The sequence below is a fragment of the Oxyura jamaicensis genome, chromosome 10 (assembly GCF_011077185.1).
Source record: "Oxyura jamaicensis isolate SHBP4307 breed ruddy duck chromosome 10, BPBGC_Ojam_1.0, whole genome shotgun sequence".
Classification (NCBI taxonomy): Eukaryota; Metazoa; Chordata; class Aves; order Anseriformes; family Anatidae; genus Oxyura; species Oxyura jamaicensis.
In genome coordinates this window covers 9,910,346-9,937,413 of record NC_048902.1, presented here as the reverse complement: position 1 = coordinate 9,937,413, position 27,068 = coordinate 9,910,346, and the positions used below count along the sequence as shown (strand labels likewise).

General features: G+C 44.7%; 1 protein-coding gene across 8 annotated transcripts in view; it reads left to right on the top strand.

Annotated features, from left to right (window-relative positions):
* Positions 1-6: 6 nt before the first annotated feature.
* The window catches only part of NEO1 (neogenin 1), a 191,498-nt gene continuing 164,436 nt past the window's right edge, over positions 7-27,068 (top strand). For all 8 annotated transcript variants that reach the window (XM_035335485.1, XM_035335487.1, XM_035335483.1 and 5 more), the window contains exon 1: positions 7-359. In XM_035335485.1, the coding sequence (XP_035191376.1) occupies positions 227-359 (133 nt within the window). In that variant the 5' untranslated portion in view covers positions 7-226. The remainder of the gene's footprint in view (positions 360-27,068) is intronic.

The window sequence follows — 27,068 nt, the reverse complement described above, 5'->3', positions numbered from 1 at the left end:
CGGGCGCCGCTGGGCTCCGTGCGCGGCAGCGGCCGGGAGCGGCCCCGGTCCGGGTTCGGGTCCGGCCCCGCCATGGAGTGAGCGCCGCGCTGCCTCCGCTGCCGTCCGTCTCCCTCAGCCCGGCTCTGCACGGCTCGGCTCGCCCCGGCTCGGCCCGGCCCCGCTCGGTGGGAGGTGCGGCCCCGCCGCCTCCTCGGGGCGCCGCGGCCCGGCGGGGAGCGGAGCGATGGCGGCGGGGAGAGCCCGGCGGCCCCTCGGCCCCCTGTGGCTCCTCGGCCCGCTGCGGCTCGGCCTCCTGCTGCTCGGCCAGCCCGGGCCGGCCGCCGCCTCCCGCAGCGGCTCCCCGAGCCCCCGCACAGGTACGGGGAGACACGGGGAGGAGGGGGGGGGCGGTCGTTGGGGGGGGGGGCGGCTCCTTCCCCGCCTCCGTCGCGGCTCTGGTTTGGTTGTTTAATTTATCGCCGCTTCATTCGGTTTGATTTTGTACCGTTTGGGTTGATTTCGTGCCCCGCCGCACTTGTCCGAGCGGGACGGGCTGAGGCGTGCGCCGGTAGAGGCCACTGCTCGCCTCGGGAAAGCGGCTCCTGTCCGCCTGTCGCCGTGTCCCTCCGTCCCTCCGTCCTCCTGCCCCGCTGTCCGCCCGCCTGTCCGGCCCTGCCCGCAGCCCGGCACCTGCGGGGGGAAGCCCCCCTGGCTGGGCGCTGCTCGCACCTTTCCCCATTGTTGCCTTTCCCGATCCGCTAGCGAAGCGGGCGGCTTCGCTGCCTCCGAAAAAAGAAAAACGGAATGAACAAACCCGAGGAACCCCAGCCCCGTAACACCATCCCGATGGAGCGTGGCGTGCGTGCGAGGCTGCCCTGCCGAAAGGCCTCCGCGACGGGGGGATCAGGGCACGCCGCGGAGGGCTCGGGAGTTTGGCGGGGGGATCCGCGGCTTGCGAAATGACGGCGTGAAAAAACTTTCCTTTTGCCCCCTCTTGTTAGCAGCGGAATGGTAGAAAGCTGGAGAGAGAGAGAGAGAGAGAGAGAGAGAGAAAAAAAAAAAAAAAAAAAAAAAAAACCTTGCATGTTGAACGCTGGGATTTTGTTTCCCTGTGGATTGAACACCGGGATTTGAAAGGCAAGCCCTGCGTAAGTGGACCCTGGACAAAACCCAAGTGGTGGTTAAATGAGCGGCTCCCGGTAACTTGGCACGAGCGTGGCCGAGCCGTGCTGCTGGTGCTGCTGGCGGTGGCTGTCCTGCCTCACGCCACGCCGGGCAGAGCCGCGCGTGCTAGTTCTCAGCTCAGGCACTACTGATGTAATCGCGTACGCTGACTCCTGTTGACAGGGAATGTATTTGTTTAACCTCTTACAGAGCGCGAGCTTTGCCGATTCCAGCTCTGAAGACTCTTATTCGTTTTCCTTTAGAAAAAGAAAAAACACCAACAACGTTATACTTAGGTTCCAAGATCTCTGTGTAATAGATAAGTTACTGTTTTGATGTGTAAAATCTTACCATGTGACAACTCTGTTTCAGTATTTACTGCTCTGCTGACAGCTCGCTGCAGTTACAGTCGTGTCGGGTGCTTTTTGCTACTTAGAAAAAAACCCTTTCTGTTTTGAGAACATCAAATTGATAGGTGAAGCTTTCTCTGTTGAAGCTAAATAGGTGAGTTAAGTCAGCCAAGGGGGAGTAGCGCGCAGAAACACGAAATAAAGCGTTCATTGAAGCTGACTGTTTCTCAGAGTGGCAATTTGGAAGCATCAGTGTGGAAACGTTGGAAGTTCAGCGCACCCCTGCTGCCTCCTCTCTCTCTCTTTTGTGGAATGGGCTTTTATGCCCTGTCAATGTGCTGCCCCGTTCCACCCGCAGTAAGGACCAGGAGGCAGGGTTTGCCTGACCCTGAGCTCTTTGGAGGGAGTCACTGGAGGGGGAGAGCCTTGGCTCTTTGTCTCGATGAAGATGTGAGATGCTTCACACACAGCAGATGAACTCCATCCTAATTCACACTAGCTCCCACCTGATAATTAGTATTTTTTCCTTGAACGCGGGGTGTTCCACATATGCTCCTGTTTGGCAGGTGGGAGAGGCGCATTCGAGTCCCTCCCTGCTGGTGGAAGAGGGAATCGGACACAGATGTTCCACGTCACGCACCAAGTGTTCCCTTTGTGCTGTGGGTGCAGGGGTGACAGTGCTGTCGGGGGGCCTGGCGTGGGGCTCGAGCTCTTGGGCGAGCTCTGAGCGGTCGCGGTGCAGGTGTGCAGGGCTGGGGAAGACGCGTGGCCTCTCGGGGGCAGGTTAGATGTGACGCTCATCTCAAAGCTCCAGTGGCTTTTGCTGTGTCCCGAAGGAATAGATTCCTCTTTCTAAGCCTTTTGGTGTTGATAAAAATGACACAAAAGAGCAGAAGTTGGAGGTCTGGAAGCCTGCGTTCTTTGTATAGAGCCCCTAATGTTTGAGTGACGTTTGAGCCCATCTGTAAATAGGCAGTTGTTGCTCTCTGAAGAAGGAAAGAGTGTAGCTGAATTATTTAAGGAAAAAAACCACCTGTGTAACTGCAAGCATTTGTTTGTGTGTCTAGGAACTTGAGTCTGTTTCCCAGTCTATCTGGTTGCTTTGTGTATAAGACAAAATGAGCTCCTTATTTCAGAATTAGGACAGTTACTCACAGAGTACCCCCCCCCCAGAAATCCGTATTAAGCAACAAGCATCAACTGGCTAAATCCTGCCTCTCATAACTGCCTGAAACTGACTTGAGATGAATGCGACAACTTTGATCTGCACAGGATTACGTTATTAAGAATGAAATTGAAGTTGGTGTCGATTTTAATTTTTAATGGAGAAGCTATGATAAAATATATGCCCTATTAAGATTGCAGATGAGATTATCCTGAAGCAGGAAATTTGTTCCTTCTCTCCCTGGTATTGTCGAAGTCCTTGGAATCGGTGTGTATTGTGCTGGTAAAGGACAAACTGGCAGTTCAGGAAGTCCATAATGAAATGCAGTTTGGAGTTGGTAAGGATTGAGGATGCCCAGGACTCCCTGAACTTAACATGTCCTCACGCACGTGTTGGTGGCAGTCTCTGAAACGGGCATCACGAGCGCTGCTGCAGGACGTGGGAGCAGCGGGAGGAAAGCCGGAGGAAGCAGGAGCATAGATGTTTGGGGTTCCTGAGAAACAGGAGTCCCAACTTGTTCCTGTTCCGCGTGCGTTTCTTGATTATCTCTAAATATATCCCAAGCTAAGAATAGAGCCAAATATTCAGGTCTCCATTACGCCCCGTCAGTGCAGGTCCCCAGCTGATTTCCCCGCTGGATGTAAATGCGGCATGTGTCAGCCTTGCTTGTCCTGGCTGCTGGGTGCGATCGAATATGAGCAGTTTGATTGCTCGTAGCTGCCGGGATGTGCACATGCCAACACCGCTGATTACACGCAGGTGTGAGCAGGCTGGGGCAAGGGGCTCAGCTGGTGCTGCATGGGGCCTGTTTCTTGGGACCGTGAGCTGTCGTCCCGCTAACTTACTTCTTACAAGTGAAGGAAGGTAATTACACGCTGCAGGCTTCTCTTCCTGTAAATAAGTGTTTGTTTCTTCCTGATGATAGTGTCCTTCTCATTTGTAGGAGTTTAGGCCTTCAAGAGGAGATCCTCGGAGAGATGTGAGAACTACGTGGGCATGTTTTTAAATAAGCGGCCGCCCTTCTGTGAGGTATTCCGGCCTACAGTTTCCGCTCAGCTCCCTTGTGTTTGTTTTAATTCAAAGGAGGGGAGGGTGATAAGGAGCGAGCATGGAAATGGAGTGGGAGTTGAAGAAAACTGCACAAAGAGCAAGATGATATGTTTGTTAACCTTTACTTCCAAGCCATAAAAGCATATGACTTGTGCAGCATCAGCCTGAGCGTTATAGAAGGGTGAAAGCAGATCAGTGCACCGTCTCTAGCTTGGCATGGCAGTAATTTTCTGTGTAAAACAAATGCCAGTGTGTTTGTAGCTCATTTTTATTAGGAAGCAGTAGGACCCATGAAGTTTCACTTTGCCTGGTCTAGGAGGAGGAATGCCTGGAGTTCTGGTTAATAACTGGTGCCACTTCTCCTGTGAGGAACCTGCCGTAGCTTCCAGAAGTCAGCGAGTGGAAGAGAGGCCTTGCACGACTTCCATTTCCAGTTGAACCCTGGAGAAGTCACAAACCGTGAGGCAGTGGTGGCTCGCCAGGAGCTGCTCCAGGCTGTCTCGCTGAATCCGGGCTCTGTTCCTGGAACGGGGAAATGTCATACTCGGGGATATCGATCTTCAGGAAGGGCACGCCAGTTCTTAATAGAGAAGATGTCTCGGCGCTGTGGAACAACAGTAATATTTTACTGATTGGATGCTATTGATTTAGTTCTCCAGTTAAATTGCTAAGATGAAAGTGGTAATCCTGATTAATTCCATATAAATAAGTAAGCGCGATTTGTACGTGTATCGTTGCAGACTTCTGTAGGAAATTGTTAGGTGCTCTTAATTCCCAGTGTTTTTTACTGTGTAGTATTCAAGAGGGGAGCATATCTTAATTTTACAAAATAAACAGACTATCGATTTATGATAAGCCTTTTTTTTTTTTTTAATCAGTTTAAAAAGTCTTTAAAAAAAAAAAAAACACAAACCCGCAAACTCTAAAGCTGCCCCTACCAAAGGGAGAGAAGGAATTAGCAGCCTTGTGCTAATGAATTTCCTGGGAGTTTGGGCAATTCCCTGGAGTGTGTGACAACCATGAGATGTTTGAGTTGAGTGGAAAGTGGAGAGATTTAATATTTAATTTTAATGAAAATGACCCAATGTCTCTTTAGCAATCCAAGTAAGAATTAAATACTACAAAGCAAAATAAGTTTTCCGTACACTGTGAATAAACATCACTCTTCTCATTGCTTCTGAACGTTTGGGACACTGGAAGTGATTGGAGCTGAACATGGTTGGTCTGACTGGGGATCAGGCTTGGTGCAAGCGTTCCTTGATGATATTACCATCAGAGAAAGCTCATGGTCAGAAAATAGCTCCCTTGTTACGAGAACAGCCTGCATTCACTCTCTGGTTTCTCTTGTGAGGCTTGTGTGGAACGGGCTCATGTCAGGAGGAGATGGCTATGAGCTTCTCACCATGCCTGGGGCTCGCAGTGTACATCCTCGTGTCTGCAGTGAACTCCCCGTTAAACATACCTGGGTTTTCTGCTGGTCTCTGATTCTCACGGTCAGTCTTTGAGCTTTCCTGGTTCAGCCTCAGCTTTCTGTTGTGAAGTTAGCAAGACTGAGTGTGGCATTTTAGGGAAGAGCGTGCTGTTAATTTATGATGTGAATGTTTTACTCCTCCTGTTCCGTGGGTGTTCTGGTTCTCGCAGCTGGTGAGATTTTCTCATGAGTTGTTAAGTTGATCTAGAGATAGTGAATTGCATGTTAGAGAGAGCTTTTCTCTTCAAAATGCGCTTTTCTGCATATATTAGCAGTGAATTTTCTTTGCCACGAAGTAGTTTGAGCAGCTGACTCGATACTGGATACCATTGAAGAAATTCATGTGCTCTGCTTTGGCTGAATTTCTTCATTTGCGAATTTTCATCTGTTGATCTTGGTGCACAGGGTAAGTGTTAGCTCATATGAATAACTTCTTTCTAATCGGTGTGAGTTTTGATGAATCAAGTGTAGTAGCTTGATAATTCTAATAAGCATCCTCTAGTCATATAGTTTTGTCCAGCAGTCTTTTAAGCATGGAAGAACGCCTGTGTGTCTAAATTACACCCTGCTTCATCTGTTCACAGAACTTGAAATGCAGCTGCCCTTCCTAGTTTGGTTAGGTGAGATTTCATTTTGCTCGTTACCCCATACAGCAGTGAATCCTACTGGGTTTTGTTCATGTTTTTCTGCTATTGCCTTCAAATAAAACCCAAACCTAAACAACAACATCAGCATAAAGCCCCTGAACGTTAGCTATTTTATCATTTATCTGCTACAGAAGCTTAGAACGTGTGCTAGTTTGTGAAGATGGCTGAGCCACTTTCTCCAGGTCCACCAGATGTTTCAGCCCTTCAGATTGCGTGATGTACTTTTATTTTGTGCTGATGGGAGAGCCATGCTAAAGAAATCCCTTGCATGTGCTTTACTGTCACTGTAGGCCTGAATTTTGTTTAATGTGACTAGTAAATTGTATGTCTCTGTACTTCTACCGCCTGCTCCCATAAAACTCCATTTCTCCTGATTTTCTTCTTGCCTATAATACTTCATCTCCTTCTGATGGGTTTCATTGGGCTTGGATTTCCACTTGGTGGATGTCCCTCTGTTGAACTTTCCCACCTATTCATGTATTTTTCTCTTTTGCTTACAAGTATGGACAACTTCTGAGTTTTGCTTCTAGCTGTCTGCCCTTACGTGCGTGGGGGGTCTCAGTATTTTACCTTCATGTTTTTATTTGATGTCTTTCTTACATGTCTTGAAGCTGTCACATTCCGTGACAATTGGTCGAAGGGCATGTCAGTAGCCAGCTCGGTTGTCTTCCATTATTGTTACACTTAGATAAATTTATCCTGTTTGATGTGCTTTTAACATTTTTTGACATGTGTCTAATGTTGCTGTTGACCTAGGGATGAATAATGCAATGCTGCTAGCATGGGCATGGTGTGCTGCAGTTGGAGGTTTGTACCCACGTAGGTGTAACTGGTGATTCTTGCCAATTAAAATATTTAACTTAGACTTACAATTTTGAAGAGATGATCTGCTTTGCTGCAGCTTCACCGCATTTAATGTTCTGCATGTACTTTACAGCCAGGTCGTGATGAGTGCTGCTTTTCTACGAAATTTGGCTTTATTTGCATCTATGAATATGCGCTGTATTGTGTCTGTGATACAGCACTTCCCAGTACGTTGCCTTGGGTGTCGAAGCTGCATCTCATCGTTTTGACCACGCTGATTTCTTTGCCTTTCCTTGCGACAGAGGCACCTTGGTGTTACTGACACCACTGCCAGCTGCTCCTGGCTTCAGGCTCGGTGCAACTTCCAGCTCCTTCCCAGCTCATAGCTTTTCGTTTAATGGCCCAGCAGCTTGATCCCACTTGGGCTAAGGTGCAGTCAGGTCCTGCTGCGCAAGCTTCATCTTTCTCAGTTTTCTTCTGTAGTTAATGAACCTGAACATCTCCTCTTAACGCTGCTCTGGGGCTCAGGCATTGAAACCTTATAACGTAACTGTAGGGAGAGGGAGGGAGAGCCACAAATAGAGGCGTTCGGATATGCTTTCTAAAAGTAGCACAGGCTGCCAAAAGTCATTTAAGTCATTAGGCCTGTCATGACTTCTAAAACATCTTGTGTGTATTGGGAGGCGGAGTATAAGTTGCTATCTATCTGCTAAGGGCTTACAGTCAGGCTGATTTTAAAAAAAAGGAGTAATTGTTTGAAACCAATGGTTGGTGCAGTATTGTACACAGCAGACATGAAAGCATGGGTATTAATGAGAAAATGAAATATTTCCAACAGCAATTTATGAAGCCAAATGTTCCTGTTTGAAAACAGGCAAGGAAGGCAGTGTAAGAGAACTGGAAGTAGAACTGCATCCAGATACAGTCCGTGTGATGTGGTCGGACGCCCCAGCAGCTGGTGGTAGGCTCCTGCGCCGCTGGAGACGTCTCTTCCAGGTTGGGCTCTCGGTGCTCACCTTGCAGAAAATGCAGTATTTTGTTACCCGTTTGTCATTTTCTTTATTAGAAATCTGGGCGAAAGCGAAGCGCAGCAGATAGGAAGTTGCTGCCAAGCGTTAATCCTATTTTCATGTGTTTAGTTTCAGCGCTTCTCGCACACCCTGCCCTTCCATTTGCTTCCACAAGTGTTTGTGGAGGCTGTAGCGATCTGGATGGGTTCCCGTATCTGCCGCGCCATGTGGCTGCGTGACGGCCTGCCGTCGGAGAGAGGGTGGCAGGAGCACGTGGGAGCCGCGCTGCGGGGAGGTGGCACCGCTGCTGCTGCTGGTGTTTCAACACGAAAAGCGCTGTGAACAAAATACAGCACCTCTTCTGTCACTGTGCCGGTCCTTCATATCACATCAATTCCAGATCTATAAGTTTTGTCAGAAAATGTATGTTATTTTAAATTGGATTTTCCAGTAAAATGTTTCTTAAAAGTGAAAGTCTTTAAATTGGAACGAATTGTCAGTTTGGCTCTAGTGTCCTCCCGCCCCCATGGAAATCTCATCTGTTTGGTCCTGAAATGGGAACTAAGCTCTAAGTCGTCTTAAAATACTTTCCCTTGAGGAAGAAAACCAAACCAAAACACACATAAAACTACCAGAGGGGGCTTCCATTTTCAGCAGCGGGTTGTGGCCTGGTAGCTCTCCGGATGCACTAGCCACGGGCTTAAAGTCCGGAGGAAACTGATGGTGATCGCCATGCGTAGCATTTCATTGCAGGTGTTGCTTTCAATCCATCGTGTGCTGACGGCTGTGCTGTGGTTATGTGGGACCAGGACTTCTAAATCATCTCTGTACCAATGATTAAACCCTTGAAGAAGAACACTGAACCGAAGCCCGGTCGGGATTGTATGAAGAGCTTACACAGGAGGTGATGTGACAGAAGCAGCCTTGGCAGCCACAGCAACTCCTGATGTGTGGAGGCTTCCAGCCAATTTAATGGCTAATGATGACATTGCTCCATGGTTCTCAAGAAAAATTAATGTTGAAATCAAGAGTCAGGAACTTGTGAGTGCTGGGAGACCGGTGTGGAGGTGAGGTGTATGCCGGGGCAGGCATGGGCTGGGATGGAGAGCCGCTCTTCCTCCACGGTGCCCTGCCTGGGCATACTGTTGGTGCCCTTTGGTGTGTGGTTTAGGGGAGATTTTTCATTCATCCAGTTACGGATATGCTGATAAGGGCCATGCTGTGTGTGTACATACTGCCTTTGAAATGATATAATCCATTTTGCTTATGGAGTTTGGTATTATTGCAGAGATGGAAATCACTTTTACGCTGCTACCCCTGTCTCTACTATCCATGGTGGTTTTGCAGTGCATCTTGACCTGTTTAGACACTGCTAACGGGATGGTTTTGGGACCTGTATCTGAAACTAGAGGAGCATATTCCTATTTTGCTCATTTGCAAGGACAAGTTTAAATAATAATAAAAAAGAGGCACTGTTTTAATTAGCATTAAGAGCTATTAGAGTGTGTACTGCAAATTTGGGGTGTGACAGCCCTACTTCGTAATTTTCCCAGGTTGCTTCCTTTTCTAGAATTTGAAATGGCTTGTCTTCTGTTTGAAGTGTAAAATAGCTTATTTATCCTCATCTTCCCATGCCGTTGTTTATACCTAGTGCAGGTCTTTGGAGCCTTAATTTTAGGTTCTATAACTCTTCTCTTCTTGTTATGGATTCTTTTTCCTTATTGTCCCCGTAGTTGAAGTTGTGCTATTTTTTTGTTATTTTATTTTTTATTTTTAGAAATTTCTAAATGCTTAAAAAAAAGAGGTCAAACAGCTCAGATATCCGCGGTGGTTTGGTAACCACTTCAGCAGCGTGATTTTTTTCATGCAACTTTTTTCTGATGCAGATGAAATACGTGGTACGCGAAGCATAGCTACAGGAGACGTATGTCCACGTTGGGACTACTTTTTTCCCTCCCAGTTGTGCTGTTGAGTGTAAATGAGTGTTGTGCATTGTTGAATCTGTTGTCTTTGAGAACAAGCAAGTGCTCTTCCTTGGAGCTGATGCAAATGCTGTGGCTCCAGTCTGGCAATAGCTAAAACTGTGGTGGCAGAATCTGGAAGGTAACACTACAGCATGCGAATAGAGGTTTTCATAGCTGAAATTCGAGGCTTTTGGAGGGGGACAGTCGATAGCTGACTGGGAAGAAGAGTCATCAGGTGCATGCAGAGCAGGATCTGATGTATGCTGACTTTGTGGCTCGACGTGAAGTATCTTGTGCTCAAAGTATCTTGTGCTCATGGTAACGGCATTATCAGCTGAAAATGTGCAGTGCTATTTTTTTGAAGTAGTGTTTTCCAGTTCTCTTTATTTACTGTTGTTGCCAAGCTTTTCTTTTTACTCAGGAAATCAATAATCTAAAGGAGGAAATAAAGCTTTCCCAGTAGCTGAAAATACCTGTCTGAGCTAGATCTGATCTGTCTCCATTTTGATCTGTCCTACTTCTTGCTCTCCCGAGCTACTGGTTGTGACTCCAGAGCAGAGTGAGCCTGTGCTTTGTACTTTTATCTTCGTTTGCATTCAATTTGTCAAGCAGAGGCTTTACTGCTTTAGCATTTTCAGGCATGTCCTTTGATAATTTATTAAAATTAAAAAGGATCTGCAAGAAATGGACTTCTGACTTACTTTTATCATGTGTGTTGATAATTTTTTTTCCCAATTTAGCATATACGCTGGTCATCCCTGTCTCTGCAGGAGGCTTTGAAGGGTTATCACCTGATGGTTTCTGTTATAATTACATGTTAATAGATAGAGCGTATTGATTGCTTAAATCTAGTGCAGCTCCTGTGCTGTGAGTTACTTTATCCCTGAACTTGCATGCTGATGGCTGTTGGTTGTTGGAAGTGCACGGAGTGAGGAGAGGCTGTGATGGGTTGATGGTGTTACTTCTTTTACAAAACAGAAATAATTATATCTTGTCCATTCTGCCTCATGGCTGCTGGTGGGTTCGAGTGCTTTGTTCTCTTGGTGCCCCATGCAAAGCCAGGATCGCCAGCCTGACTCAGTTGTGATTCCTGTGGTGTACAAAGCACCCGGGTTGAACTGGTGGTCTGAATCTCAAATCACAACGCCTTCAATGACCTACCTTTGTCACCAGCATCTGATTTCTTGGAACTTGCGCAGTCTTACTGCATTTCAAAAAATGGGAAGTGAGTTGTAGGTTGAGTTGAAGTCTTTTATCATTAACCCCGAGGTTGAAAATTTACATATCTTTTTTTTTCCTGAAGTGTGACTTTTACCATGCAATGAAATCAACAGGTGGGTTTAAGATGCGGGAACGCCTTCAAGTTGCTCAGATTTAACTTTGTCCTGTGGTCTCAGAAAAAGGTAGAGTTTGGTTTCAGCTTTAGTGATTGCGTGCAGGAGTTGTCACTTCTGCCTTGTAGTCGTATGGTTATTGTCGGGGGTTGCCAGCCAATGCACATCGTTGGAAAACTGAAGGTTGGAGGTTGTGTCTTGCAGATCTGCTGTAACGTCCTTAGCTGTGGCTTCAGAGACGTGACTTTGCCTTTCTCGGCTACTGAAGGTGCTGTGTGGGTGGGGGATTGTTCCCTATACTTACTGCTATGCCGGTGGTTTGTTTTTTTTAAATTCTGTAAGCTTTTACAGCCTTTTGGGTAACGCTTGGGAGCTGTAGCAAAGAGGACACCTTTTGCTTCATTGTTCAGAAAATTTCTTTTCAGGCAGTTTTCCAAGAGTTTGATAGAAGGGCTTCAGATGTTGACCAAGTGATACCTGGGCGTCTTTGTAGTAGTAGCTGTACATTTGATGAGTTCTGCCACCTTTTATGGTAATAACTGTTGAGATTTATGCAGTCCCTTATGGCAGTTTGAAACAGAAGCATTCATTCTTGTTCCTTAATTGCTTGTGCACTTTTCTGAGGCTGTAATGCAGGCTTCAGTGGTGTCACTGTAGTAGTTTTTTGAGGCACCATTTTGTGAATCACAGAATCATCTGGGTTGGAAGAGACCTCCAAGATCACCTCGTCCAACCTCTGACCTAACACTAACAAGTCCTCCACTAAATCATATCACGAAGCTAAATGTTTTTAGAACATAAAAATGTAATAGACCCGCTTGTTTTCAAGTTCTTCAGTTTGCATGTGGGGGGGAAATGGCTTGAAGAAGGTAGCTGAGATGTGCCCTGCAGGTTCTTTACTCCTTGCTATAAATGAGGCCAAAATGCAAGCGTGAGCAAGACCCCTTGAGTAGACCATTGGGCCAAAATCAGCTGTACAAAACTCAGAGCAATTTTTTGTATTGTAACTGATCTGTGTTACAGTATGCCAAAGAGCATATATACAACAGAACCAAATCAAGAGCTCTTAATACTTGGAAGAAAGCAAGGTGTCACTGAGAAGCACCAAGGGTTTGTGAGCGTGATCTCTGAGCACTCCTTTCCTTCACACACAGCCTTTTGGTGCAGGGGAAGAGGACTGAGACAACTGCGCTTTTACAAGTCAGCCTACCAGAAGGTAACATTTCAATTCCCTAATTTTTTCTTGAGCAACTTGGGGACTTTGCTTGTACAAACCATTTGGCTCACCAGAAAGCAGCACTCAAATTCAGTAACTTAGGTAAGTGACGCACAATGCTTTGTGGTATCGTGCAAGACTACACTTCCACGGCGGAGTTTTTGCTTCCATAAACTCCTTGGGGGGGAGGTGGTTGCTGGTTTTTTGGACTAGCTCCTCCCATCCCCTCCCTTTGTGTAAACTCTTCAGTGCCTTTCGCAGCATTTGCCTCTGGAGTTAGTGCTGTGCTGTGTTTCACAACGTGATAAAAGCAGCAGCATCGTTCTGAGATAAGTGCTTCATTGCTGTGCTTTTGCCATCCTTATGTCTGATTTTGTGTCTTTATAAAGCTAGAGCTGGGCCTGATTTAATTCCTCTCCTTTACATATGTTTTTGCGCTTGTACGCTTTATTTTACAGAAAACGATCAATAAAATCGTTTATAGTGAAAATCTGTTTAAAAGTGTGACATCTGGCAATGTTGTTTGCTTTACTGCAATTGACTCAAAGGAAATCTGGTGATCAGAAGTGTCACAGGAAGTCTGAACAGCTCTGGGTAATGGGATGGCCATTTGAAATTAAACTTGTAAGATTTCAAGAAACTCTTCTGATAACCTGGAAATCCTTCTGAGTGTGTCGTTTCAAATATAGGGGAAGATGTTTCTGAAGTTGTACAAGATGGCTTTAGTGTATGAAAATAAGGTTTTTATGTTACGGTCCTGGAATACAGATGAGGCTAAGCTTAAATAAAAAGTAGGAAATTGTATATTAATATTGTATTTAAAATCCCTGCTAGAATTTCCATCAGAAGTTCTCTGTGTAGATGTCCTGATGGACTTGTCAACCCCGAGAAGACACCGGGCTCCCTTCAGCATCCCCTGACTGCTCCGCAGCGTTTGTGGGAAGTTGGTGAGATGGATAACGTCCACACAAATCTAGGTGTGGGAGGAACATGCACAAAATACAAGAAAAACGGACAGGATCAGATGCAATCTGGATGTGGAGCGTAAGGGGAAGCAGGGAGGAGGTGAGCTCAGCTATAAAGTGCCACAGCTGCTTGCTAGGCAGCAGCACCGGCATGCATAATGTATCGGATGCTGGTAGGGAAGGAGTCTGACGGATCTCCTAATGTCTTCCTCCTCCTGTGCAAATCCACCTTGGGGTGAGATGTGCAATGTGCCATGCTGAGCTTCAGTCTGATGTGCGTAAGCAACGTGTTTGTGCACAAGTCCCTTGCACCTTAACTCCTGCAGTTATCCACCTTCTTAAAAACTGGAAGCTTGTGCATCTCTAGTGCTGATGTAATGCATAAACCTGCACGTGCTTTGTAGAAGTAGCATTTAATGTGCTACAGCTGCAGAAACTCTGGTTTCTTAAGGAGATGGTTCCTTTTACACTGTGATTTGCTATAAAGCTGTGAGGCTCTGCAGGGGCGTGGAACAGAGCTACAAGGTGAGGCTCCTGAGAATTGGGGTGGAGAGGGGGAGAGTATGCATTTTCACTGTTTCTAGCTGTCAGTCATTAGCTCTTGAAGTAAACATTGAAAGTGTTTTTTTTTTTCATCTGTAAAGGGGAGTATAGTTGTGAGGGTCTCAGTAGCTCAGTGTGGTCAGGAAGGTGGGACGGGATGGTTTTATTCAGATATATTTTCTTGGCTGAGGAGGCAACTGTGAAAAGCAAACCTGAATGCTGCAGTGAGGTCCTGCTTCTGCAGGATTGTTTTCTTTCAATTTGTGTGGTGCTCAGAGCCTTTCTCAAGTGCTCCTCTTGTTCCTCAGTGCAGAAAAAATATTTTTCCTTTCTTAATGCTTTTCTTAAACGTTTTAACCCTTGACCACTCTGGTATGAAGTTGAATAGAAGAATAGAGTTGCTGGCTGTGCCTGCATTGAGATTTGAAAGGTAAGAGAAGCCTTGCTTCTTTCTTAGCTTGTTCTTTTTTTCTAGCATGCAAGAGCAGAAGCCCGCCATGCCTAATGAACACTTACTTGGGCTGCATCTTGCAGGAATGTGAGGCCTTTTAATGATGCAGGAATATCACCGAATTCAAGGCCTTCAGTTGTTTGAAGCTCAAAAAAAATGCCATTACTGCTTGTAATTTAGAGTGATTACCAGCATTGTGAACCCCAGAAGACGTCCGTGTTCTTTCCTAGGCTTTGGATGTTAAGCGAGCTAGTCTTTCTTTCAGAGGCTCGCTCTAATCCTGTTGCTGATATTTTCATTGCTTGACAGAGCAGAGGAATGTCTGAGGCCGCAGCGGGGGGCTGGAGAAAGCTGTGAGCCATCGCGCAGCCAGGACGGAGCTGGGCTCGGGGAGAGGCTGCAGCGCTCCCCACATTGGAAAAGAAGTGGTTAGAGCCGAGCAGATTGTTCCTCCTAGGATAAGAAGTAATTTACACACGATGCAAAACACTTGGCTTGTGGTGTTAGGTGAGGGGAAGGCTGAATTTGTGCAGTTTTGTTTGCCTGAGAAATTTCCTTTCCTGGAACACCGAGGACCAGGATTACAACTAATTGCGTTATACCTGCAGTGACTCTTGCTGTGCCATGCTGCTCTGATAGCAGCTTTGGCTAACAGTTGCATCAAAATGATGTAAATTCTTAGTGGTGACAAATCCTAGAAAGCCTAAGAACTTAAGCTGTTATTTCTATTGTGGATATCAAAGGCAAAGCTTTCCAGAATCTGTTGTGGCAGTCTGCGTAGGTGCTTCATTGATTTTTAATTCACATTTCCACTGGAAATGTGTTCATGGTGAAGAGCTACCTCGTGGATTTATACAGAGATAGAAATAAATCCCAACTTGTATTTCTTGGCAAGAAAAATACCTATGCTATGAAAATGAAGTGAGTTTCATTACCCAAAGACAAATGCAGAACAGTCTCCAAAAAGTAAATGTGTTCAAATGGTTTTTCTGTCAACACAATTGATTTCACACATGACTTAAACATTAAAATTTACTTTCCTGATGTCTGGGGTTAAACAGCTAAAATATTCTGCTGGAACACTTGAAAAATACTGGGGTGTGGAGAAACGATGTGGAGATGTAGCTCTGTGCTCTCGTTCAGTCGGTGGTGTAGCCCTTTGTGCTCTTTGCTTGAGCAGCGCTATGAATCTCACCATTAGATGTTAATGATGCCAATATTAAATCAATATTTTCTGTGAAAACCGAGTAGCTCCTCAATATACAGATTTTTTTTGTGTGTCACAAATTGATTTTAATACTACTACTTACCTATATTTAGCTTTCCTGGGCGCTTGGGATGTTATTTTAGCAAACAGGTAGAGAAATCTCTGATGTGAGTATCAGTTTTGTGGCATAGTAGGATTCTGATCAAAGGAGCGAACTTATTAAATGTATGCAGTCATTGCAGGCATTTTCCATGTAGGCTGAACAATTCAGGTTTTAATACGTTAAAACCAATCGGCTTGTGAGAAGGCAGCACAGCTAGCTGCCTTATGTCTGGGAGGCTCCAAATAAGCAATGCAATTAGGCTCACTTCACTGGCTCAGAAGAATGCAACCTGTGAATCTGACTCGACAGCTCTTATCAGACATGTCATGAAAACACAAGTACTTGTTTTGGTGGATTTGTTCCGTGTGTAGGACCCATCCAAACCTGTATGTTGCATGCAAACTTTAGGATACACTTTTAATTTGCATCTGTCAGAGATAAAGGGTGGGGTGAAGGCAGACCTGGGCTGCTGCAGTCATACATAAAGCACAATCCTTAGCACTGAGGGGATGCCCCCGATCTGCAAGGCGTTTCTCCAAACGGAGCCGAGGTGTACTGGAACAACATGGGTGTTAGGGCCAGGGAAAAACAGGACTGTGACTGGTGGTGGAGTTGTGTTGAGACGCCGTACACAGAGTCGGTTTTGCTCTGCCTCTGCCCTGAAGTGAGCAGACGTGAGGCTGCTCCAAGTGGAGAACCTTGCTGGAGGGTTGGTGGCTCTGATGGCCAAAGCGTAAGGAGCAGCAGGGCACAACGTAAACTGATGAAAATACGATTGTTGTACTGAAGAACCCCAAACGGGGTAGGGAAAAAGGTACTCACCTGCCTCTTTAGTTGTGTGATTTTATACACCTGTGACATCAGCGTGTTGTGCGCTGGTAATAGCAACAGCATTTCCCTGCCAGGGACACAGCTCTCTGAAATGCAGGCTTTTTTATTTAGGTATGACTTGGTTCTCTGAATTTTGTGGCAAGGTGTAGCTGTTGGGTGCTGGGTGTGCATGCCTGGCACTGCTCACGTTTGGAAGCAGAGGATGCCCTTGGTTTTGGTACTGCATCAGGGAACCTCACCTCACTAATAATGACCACCTGATGATGAGGCTGAGCCATACTTTAACATCCCCAACTCTTAATTGCCTTAGTCATATGCACATCTTGCTTTCTTTAGCAGTTTTTGCTACCTTTTACAGCGTATTTTTCTTGTAGATCTCTGCTGCATGCCTCAAAGGCGGTGACCGAGCACCAGCATCCAGTGGGGTACAGCTGTGCCAGGCACATGTCCCAGGGGGCTGCCAGTGGCACAGGGCGCTCTGCGTGCTCCCTGCTTGCTTTGAAGGAAGCTAGAAATTAAAATGAAACCTGTAAGTTGATTCACCACAGTTTTCATATGGAAATAAATCCGCTCGACTTGTTACTCTGCCGGGTGGATTTTATTGTGGTGTGTCATTTCATTGTTGTTTTGTGCAGATTACACCATTCTTATGCACATACTCCGATGGTCACGTAATAGTTTATTCATATGACTAAAGCCAGCATTAATTTGGGGAAGAAATGTAGAGCCACGAGCACTTGTCACTTTCTTCAGTCATTGTGAAGGGCTTGAGATCACTGTGAACTCTTGCACTGTCCTTTCTTGTTCCTCCGAATATTATCTTTATCGCTTGAGCAATGCATGCAACTTGCATGCGCAGAATCCCCGATATTTCTGCCTTTCAAGCTCCACTTTTACTTTATAAGGAAATCAAAATACCAAATTCCCAAACCTGAATATTCTCACGTGACCGCAGGGTGTAAGGTGACCTCTTTGGCTCCGATCCCAGCCCAGGAATGTATCGTTTCTTTGAGTTAGACTTTGAAACAGGTATTACTTTACAATTTAATTGGCTGCATACATCTCAAAAAAGGATATAAACCAGTGGGTTTTTCCACTATGGAGACAGAAAGGCTTGTTTCACAGAAGAGAAGGCATAAACAGGCTGGTACAAGGAACCCTGTGTGAACTGAGCTATACCGTATACTTCAGGGAAAAAAAAGTAAATTTTTTTTTGCCTTGTAGGTTTTGGCAGCGTCAAACAAAACAGCCAATGTTCTCCTAGGAAAGCGAAAGAATTCTCCTCTATCTTGAAAACACATTTGAAGACCCCCCCGCCTTTGTGTGGGGCTGTGAATGTTGCCTGCTGTTGCTTTGGCCGCAGATCCCCCTGCGGATGCTCGCCGAAACGTCGCGCTGCTCGGGTGCAACCTCGCCGCCGGGGCATTGGCCACCAGCTGCTTTCAAGCCAAAGGCCGCTGACAATTAGAGGAAAGCAACTCCAAATGTTTTGAGCGTAAACCCTTTGTTTAGGAGCTCTTTTCTCTCTTCTCTTGTTTTTAATAACTGCAAGTGATCTAATTAGTGTCTGTAGCTGGATCCAAAACCCTTCGCTGACCTATATTCAGACGCCTTTCATCTGCTCCTGCATGGTTAAGACCTTCATAGTATTATTTAGCAGTAAGGAGCCGGACAGTGCAGGGAGGGTGGATAAACCTCTTAGTTCCTTGCATTTTGTTTTGCTTGTTGTTCTTTTCATTCCTTATTGTAGGATTTGTGGCTCATCTTCAATTTTAATCTTGCTTCACTGTTTTTGTCATTTCTTCTTTGTAATCTGTGGCTTTTAATGTCTAAAAGGTCCTAAATATTTGATCAAAATAAGGCCTAATTCCCATTCTGAAGAGAATAAATCACTTTAAAAGTGGCAGAAAGAGAAACCATATGCAGGCAGAATGTAGTTTGAGGGAAAGATGTAGCATACAAGCATACACAATCAATTACTGAAATGTGGCACTAATGTTCCCTCTGCTCCCTCCTTAGCCACTTTCAGGCTTCTTCTGCAACTTCAGTAGTTTCCATTAATCTCTTTAACGTTAAGAGCTTTGGGCAAAGAACTTTTGTGTGTGCGTTCTCTTAATATCTCATTTTTGTCCTGGTGTCTCCAGTTTTCGGTTCAAGTAGACCCGGAGTATTCTGTGAGCCAGCTGGATCAAGACGAATTTCTTAATTATTTTGACTAGAGAACAATAATTCAAATTAGCGTCTCTTTGCTGTTTCATGACAGCAAGTAGAATGTAATAGTAACATGTATACTTCCTAACACTGTGTATTTAGTTTATTTCTGCTGTCTGAGCTTAGAGTAAATTGCCTTTCATGAAAAGCTAAGGGTGAAACTTGGGCATGAGGATAATCTTGTCCTGCAAACTGGTGGGCATTGTTACAGAGCTTTGGAGATGTCGAGTGCTACAGAAGTGATGAGCAGCCTCCATTCTGTGGCAGAGTTAATCACGTTGATGAATGTTCGAAGGAGATGACTGATATGGGCACCTTCTATGGCAAAATAGTCTAAATTCCTAGTTATTCGCAGAAATCCTTGTAGTCATGATGGTTTTTGCTTGTGCATATGGTTATTAATAACAGGTTTGGAAGGGGGGAAAAAATTAGGAATCATCCATGCTTTCTTCCCCTCTTTTCTAAATTTGAGATCTCATTTTCAGGCAATTCCTGACTCATTAGCTTCTGTTAATTTTGTTTGATTTCTCTGAATATTTTTTGGCAAAAGGGTTAAAAAAAATATTCTGACAGTAGATACCTCTTAAAGCTGTTTTTCTGAAGGAAAAAAGCTAAGTATTGAAAGTCTTGCCTACGTTAAAAACAAGTTTTCTATTAATGCATAACTAAACATTCTGGGACTGCGAGCCTCATATTTAATAGGAATTCCTATGAGCAGGAGGGAATGTCGCTAGATAAGCCCTGGAGGTGGAGTTGAAGCGATCAGCTGGATTCTGGCAGGTATCAGGCTTTATGCAAGTACAAGAATCAGTCATTTCAAGGAAAATGCAGGAGGTACTTCACACAACCTTAAAATATTAATAAGGAACAGAAAAATCAGGACAACGGTGTCTTCTGTTCCAGTCTGTAAATTAAAAAGTGCGTGCATGAAGCAGAGATCGTAGGACCTTGTGATCAAAGCTTTTTTGTTCTATAGAGTGTTTTGTTCAACAGAGAGATCTTAAATGTGCAGAATACGGTAAACTTGTAAGTCAGCGGTATTTAATGTCTCTTTTTCAAAAAAACAACTTTTCCATGTTTATTTACAGCATTGAAGTTAATTCTCTAGAAGAGCAGCTTGATGTGGAACTTTACTAATTTTTTTGTAATAGTATCAATTACTTGTATGCTATTAATTAAAAATAAGGGCAGATGGGTTTTAAGCAGTATGATTACCTAATGATATATGTAAACTATCTTTCTTGGTCCAGCAATTAAGGTTTGGTGTTACGATTTCAGGATCATCTTGAAAAAAACCAGCGCTGCTTTGGGGGAAGATGGCTACTAAGAATAAAATCAGTGGGTTTGGAACAGGAAGGGAACACAAGTAAACTATTTCCTTGTTCTTTGGAACTAATAGTTGGTACCTCTTTCTTTTCCATTTCATCTAGGCACTGCAAGGCTACCACCTGACAACATTCTGAGTTAAAAGTTCTGGCAACCTATTTTTTTTTAACATGAAGTACCGCATTGAAAGTACAAAAATAGATGGAAAATGAGGCTGAGTGATTTTTAGTAAGTAGCTAGTAGTGTATTGTATAAGATCAGTTGCAGATAAAAATTTAATGATGGAAGAAGGGTGTTCAAAAAAGACGTTTTGCATGTGCAGACATTTTACTGTTTTGGAAGGAATTAATACCTTAAAACTGGGAAAATCAGAGTTTGGGAGCAAGAAGCAGCATCAGGTTAAACATAACCTGAAAAAATCCTTTTCTTCCCCTCCTGTGTTGGTGATACACTGCATACTGCTGTTCTTTCAGACTCGTCTCCCCCCTGGAGACCACACTGCCTGGAGATGGAATAAGAGCGGAATCGGGAGGCGCTGGGCATCGCCCCATCGGGTTATTCTTCTTCCTTAGTGCCGCTGATGCGGCCAAAAGAAAAACTTGTTGTTAGTGAGCCAGAGCCAGGTCTGTGTCTGCGCGTTAGGAATGCGCTTATGATATTCTTGGACAGCTCACCTCTCCCCAAGAATTGTTGGTGTTGGAGCTGCGAAGACTGAGCAAACTTCCTGAGAGGAAGCAATTGTAAAATATCCAGGAAGTTATTAGGAAACGCGGCCTTCTGCTCCTGTCCGCGAGCTGTGCGAAGTGCTCGGGCTTTTTCCGTAGCACAGCCTGAAGAATGGGTTTGTTTTTTTAATAACAGGAAGCCTACTTTAGGGGCTGGATGTAAGAAATACAGCATCGAGGGCTGTTAGAGCTTGGGCTTCTTGCTCCTCACGGTGCTTAGGCCTGGCGGCTCTTGGCAGTGCGCTGCTCTCCACTGCTGGCAGAAGTGGATCTGATATTCATTATTTTCCTTGTTGCTCCCATTTTAGATTTGCATACCAGCTTGTCAGCTTCGGTGTGCTCCTGTCTGGGGGAAAGAGGCAGGAACAGAAAAGACCCAGGGAAAGCGTGGAGGCCTGAACAGGGAGACATAGGGGAGTTCAGCTTGAATCTGTGTGCTGCCATCAAGCATTGCAGGGATCCCCTGGTTTTTCATATTCAAATTTTTCTGTGTCTGAAAACCGTCCCACAGTTGGTGCTTGCACTGTGCTCTCTAGGAACGCTCGCTTTATTAGCAGCAGTGATGTAATGAGGTTTTTGTTGGCTTTTTGTCTTGCTGCTCCCCTGCCCTGCCTCTCACCTGCCAGCCAGACCAGGTTAGTCAGAGGCGGGGGGGCACTGCCGTGCCGTCCCCATCTGTGTGTTATCCTCGTTGGGTTTGACTTCTTTTAAAAGACAGGAGTCTTTTCCATCTGACTAAACATGCTTTTATGTTTTTGTGGAGAGCTGAAGTCTATGATAACAAAGAAAATTTTAGATGATTAAGTGTGTTCTGGGGCTGCTGTTACAGAAGCAGTTTCTTGGTTTTGTCTTATTAATGTAAATCAGAACTGTCAGCTGCAAGTGCGGAGCGTCAGGTGGAGCTGGTTCATAACTGAGTTACTAGTGTGAAAGCATAAAATCGGTCTGTCCTCTGTCTTTATGATGATGCTGATGAGGGATAGTTTTTTTATTTGGATGTGGCCATTTAGAAATTTGAAGCATGAGATCAGACACCTACATCTGGTAAAATTCTCATGCTCAAGACGCACCCTGATATTTGTATGTTTGTGAGGACAGGTGACAAATACATAAAGTTTCTTTGGTGTTGAAGGTGTGAAGAAAAAGTGAACCAAGGACAGCCCAGGTGGTACAGAAGCTGTCCATCCCCCCTCTTCTTCCTTGCCCCTTTGCTGGGAGTCTCCCCTGGAGTGATGGTGAGTTGCCAGGTTTCCAAGGAAGGGAGAGGTCAGTCACAGCACCCACGTGAAGTTAGAGGGACCAACTGAGCTCCTTCAAATGTGCTCTGAGTTGGCAGACTCTCCTGGCAGCAATTCCGTAACTACTCAGAGAGGGCATGGTGTCTCCGGTGCGCTCGTGCTGGGAGAAGTTGTCCCCGAGGAACGTAGCTGTAACGATGCTTCACAAATTGCAGTTCTGTCTCCAGCATAGCCAGGGCTTTACCCCTTGAAAATTAGCACCGGTTCATTGACTGGTGCTGGCATTGACTGAGCAGGGAAAGAAGCTATGCTCCTTGGCCAGCTTCAGCCTTGGGAGGGAGCAGACAGCCGTGCTTTGGGTGTTCATTAAAGGCTTTCTTCAAGCAGAGCTGCAGATGCAGCAAGCTGAAGGCTGCAGCTTAAAGAAGAGTAAGGGAGGGTGCTGTGGCTAAGCCCTCGCTGGAAGGAAAGGGAAGAAGTTGTCCAAGCTGGCTGCGGGCAGCATGCTGGGTGTCTGCCTGCTCAGGAAACGAGATGCATGAATCTGCCCTGGGGTCTGTCTCCGTGCACCTTGTGCTTGTTGTCGGTGCTGCCATGTGGACTGTCGGTGTGTTTGTAGCGTTTCACACAGTGGTGTTCAGCATTTCTGCTGCTTTGGGCTTTATTTCTGCAACAACCCTGGGAAGAAGGAGAGTGGTAGTAGTTCTGTGAGCAATGCAATGAATCTTGGAATTGAAGACTCTTATATTGAATTCTTTCGATATATTATTGGTATTAAAGTACCATGTGGATTTTTTTTCATGGCTTTAAAAATTGGAGTCTGGTGCAGCCTTTTTCCCCAGAGAGCAGTAAATCTTCCTCCTTCGTTTGACTGCCTTCCTATTAATTTCATGGGAACTCTTTGAAATCATTTCTACTGTCAAATGTGCTTAAAATTCACAAATATATACACAAGAGTCTTTGCAAGTAGGGACTGTGTGCACCTATGTACATACACACGTGTGCAGCATTAGCCTTGTTTATTTGACATCAGCTAGAAACAGTGACACGAGTGGCTGAGGGCTGGCACGTAGAAGGGTTTTGGATCTGCTTGCTACTTCCATCTCTGACATGCAGATTGTTTTCGCTGCTCAGCTGAATTACAGCTTGTGGATAGTTTTTGGGTGCTTTTTCAGCTGTTTTTTTTCTCTGTTCTTACGTGCGGTCTCATAGTTGTCCATGTCCTCCTGGACCGAGCTAGTTGGGGTGTGATTTAAACTGAAATAGAAAGCTAAGTACATGGTAATGAACTCTAGAAGGCCATTTAACTCATTTCTTTTCCCTCTTCCTGCACATACTCTAGCCTAAACCGGAAACTTCGCAGGGCTTGCAGTGAAGTGTGTTTGGATGGCACCTGTGATACCCAAACCTCAGAGACCTTCAGGCACAGGCAGTGTGAGCAGCGCTTAAACGCGAACATGCAGGGTTTGTCTCGTCCCTCCCGGCCCCTCTCCTGGGTTTGGAAAGTAATTTGATAGAGTAAAAGAACTTTGAAAGCTATTTTATTCTAGATTAATAATGTAAAAAGTGCTAGAATTTGATCCAATATTTATAGATTTCTGCTGTGTAAGAGTTAGAACAGCCTCTTGAGGACAGTTTAAAATTCACATTTTTAATACTCTCTTGAAGCTGAAAGAATTGTGGAGTCCTCAAAAAGAGTTCTGAAAAGAATTCAATTAGGAATAATTCTGAATGCTCCTGTAGCATACATTTCTTCTCATTTCTGTGATTGTTAGAAATGCTTGTCATCTTCAGAATTGCGCTGTTTATCCTCGGTGAGTGTAATTGTGGTGTTACAGGAGAGGTGAGACTGTAGCCAAGAGCTCTTGCATTTATACTGCAGATGGAGTGATCAAGCCCCTTTTCAGCTGAAGTATGGATTTGTCCTTGAATGGGTCTGTTTTGGGCGAGGTTTTGCTACTGTGAGCACCCTCACTGAATCCCAATGAGGTGCCTGGGAGGTGGGGATGCTCTCTGGATTGTAACGTGCTGTGTGTTTATCACTTGGCTTTCTGAAATGCCATTTCTTTCCCCCAAAATGTAGCATGTTTGCTTACAAAGCTGTTGCAACATGTAGTCCAGTGATATTCTATGCACAGCTGAAATTTCTTGTGCTCATGAACATAGGTCTGTGAAACCTCAAAGAGGAGGAGAGAGGTGCAGGAGCAGAAGACAATGCTGCTGCTGTTGGTGCTTCAGCTCTCCTAAGCCCTCCTGAGATATCAGCAGGTCTGGGGATAAGAGATGGTTTTTAATCCAGTTTCCTTTGGGTTACCCAGCATCAGAACTTGCCTTCCTTCTGTTGGAACGGAGCTTGCAATGTGTTTAGCTCAGGGCTGTGGAAGTCAAGAACTGATACCTGCATGTACAGATTGGGAACAGAAAGGTAAGCCCCGTGTCCACAAGTACCCAGCAGTTAGGAAGTTGAGAGAGGCCAGCTCATGCTAGCCAAGATGATCACTCAGGCACTTGAGGAATTGCTGAATCACAGCAAAGACTCCCTAGGATGTACTCATCTTGATGTCAGCCAGGCTTTGTGAAATCACTGCTGCTCTCATCCCTGGCGATGAAAGCTGCTGGTCCACGCTGGTTCTGGTGCCCTTAAGTGGCTCCTATCTGTGCTGTGTTACAGGCACCAAATACATCGGGTGCTGTAATGACGGAGCTCTGGCTAGTTGGGCTCTAAGGAAGTGGGCAGCAAACTTTTTAAGGACTATTTTTGGTAATTTTTAAGTAGAGAATGCCTGAACGTAAATAGACTTCCCCATCCACTAATGAAAGGATTGGGGTTTAATTTGACTTGGTGTGTTTTCTGGTTATGCTAAATTACTTTGATGTGGCCCTTGTGGTTATGTATTGGAGCTTTTTGCAGTATACTGGCTCCTTGAGCTTTGAGCCTGCACGGACAAACGTTGTAGAAGGTTTTGTTGGGAAAATGTTTGCATGTGTAGGCAAATGGACAAGAAAAGATTTTGATGTATTAAACTGCATGTTAGCCTGGTAAACATTAACTAAATGTACTTTGGGGCAGGGGTCAGGCTTTTGAATAAAAAGACAAATTTCAGCATAAAGCAAATTTTAAAATGTGGGATCTAGCTGTAGTTAAAGAAAAAGAATCTGGCAACATACAGATAGGACTGCCTGCTAAGCGCGATTTATCACAAATGACTAGTTTTCTTGAGGTTTGCTGTGTGTTAAGCTCCCAACAGTGCCAGCGTTGGTGATTTTATGGGAGATTTTCCATGAGGGTGAAGTAAACTGTGGTAAGTTGCCAGATTTTTTACTCAAATAGCTTTGGATTTCTACCTATTTGTGTGGAATGCCCACAGGTAATGCTGCTTCGACAGGCTCTGTGCCATGCTTCTTGTTGACCTGCTGGAAAGCCAGTATTTCATATGTTAACAGGACTTACGCAGAGGTACTGATTATTTTAGTCACCTTTATTTGGAATTAAAGTGCAAACATTTGCTTGAATAGGGAATATGAATTATTTGCCTGTGACACTTCAACAGTTTACCATCCTTCTCGCTGTGTGAGTCCAGTTCAGGTGGGACTAACACAAAGAATGGCTTCATCCTTGCTCTTGGAGGGGCTGCGAAGGGGAAGAGACCGCTTGCTCAGAGCATGATGATGGAATAGGCAGTAAAGGAAAGGAGAACACAGCTAGAAGAGCAGCTGGAGCTAAGTAATCTCTCTTCACAGCTGTAGGAATTATAACATAAATGTGTTTAAATTGGTATTTGTTTAAATGGGTGAGTCGAGTCATAAAGTCGATACTTCTGTTGATCACAAGTACCAGAACTTTATCTTTGTTCCACCCTTGACAAAAGAAAGGCCATATTTGTGTAGTAAAATAAAATCAAACACTTGGAACACCTGCTTTAGAAAAAAAAAAAAAGAAAAAAGAAAAAAACGGACTCTTATCTTTTTGCAACAAATCTTTTTGGAAAGGTGCAACCGTCTCCAGATCAGCCTGTGGACGTGGACCACCTGTATCTGTTTTCCACACTGCACAAATTGAGTGATGTGTCACAGTATGAAATGGGTGGCAAAATGAAGTGTCAGATTAGAAAAAAGTACTTAGCTTCGGTGCTTTCTTGAATTTCAAGGTAGATACTCAGTGTTCAAACTCTACCCGATACCCTTGAGGAAATCGGGTCACATCCTTAAATACCAGTGGCCTCGCTGAGGTTACGTGATGAACCATGCAGCTAAAACTCAGGGTTATCTGGGAGAGGCTATTTATTTGAACAAGATGTTCTTACAAAGAAATTAATTTAGATTGCAGCCAATTAGGTTTCTGTATTCTATTTCATGCAGTTTGATACTTGGGATTGTTAAAACAATTTATGATCTGCTAATTTGAAAACTTTTTTCCCTTCCAAGCCGTTCGCAAATTTAATAAGGTCAGTACTTCTTTGCTGTTAGACTAGTATAAAAATACAGAGAGGACAGTGTGCTTAGACATAAATGCTGTTTGTGACTTACCTAATGGTACGAGTCACAATTCCAACTTTAATGCAAGATTTGTGATTCATAACCATTTCAGTGGAAGGTGAAGTCTGTCCGCAGAGAGATGACTGGGTAAAGCTTATAAGAGCTTATATATGGAGGGACTGTGATGGCTTCATCTGTTGTTTTCTAGAGTGATGAATCACAGCGCCTGAGTTGATGGAGTAGCATTGCTGCTGTCTGTGTTGGTTGCTTTTCATTTGTTACATTAGGAATCTGCAATCCCCGGGATTTGAGAAGAGCTCACTTGATCAAGATTTTGGCTTATTTCTTGAGGCCAGTTTAAAGACAATAATATTTGCTCTGATTTCAATTTGACTTGTTCCAATAAAAATGTTTATTTTGTAAAGCGTTTCTTTAAATGGAAGAAAAAAACTGCTGGCACTTAGAACTCTTACATCAAGGTCCTGAAGAATCTTGTCCTTTTTTAGCAGCGTTGTGTATGCATATTGAAAGGGGGGAGAAGCTGGTGTCATAACAGGAGGGGTTTTGGTTCATCTGGCTTGTTGCTATGCCTCTGTGCTACGGAGCTGTATTAATTATTGACAAGACTAGCCTAATCCAAAGTCACTGCGGTCTGAGGCATTAATTTACCGTATAGCATCGTGGGAAGAGAAAAAATAATTTGGTTCTTGTTATACATCTGAACATTATTTTACAAGGCAGAAATGTTAGCTGGATGAAATGTTTTCTATAAAACAGGTTAGGGTGGTTGGCTTTCCCACCTCTCCCTAAAAGAGGAACTCTAGACTCATTGCTA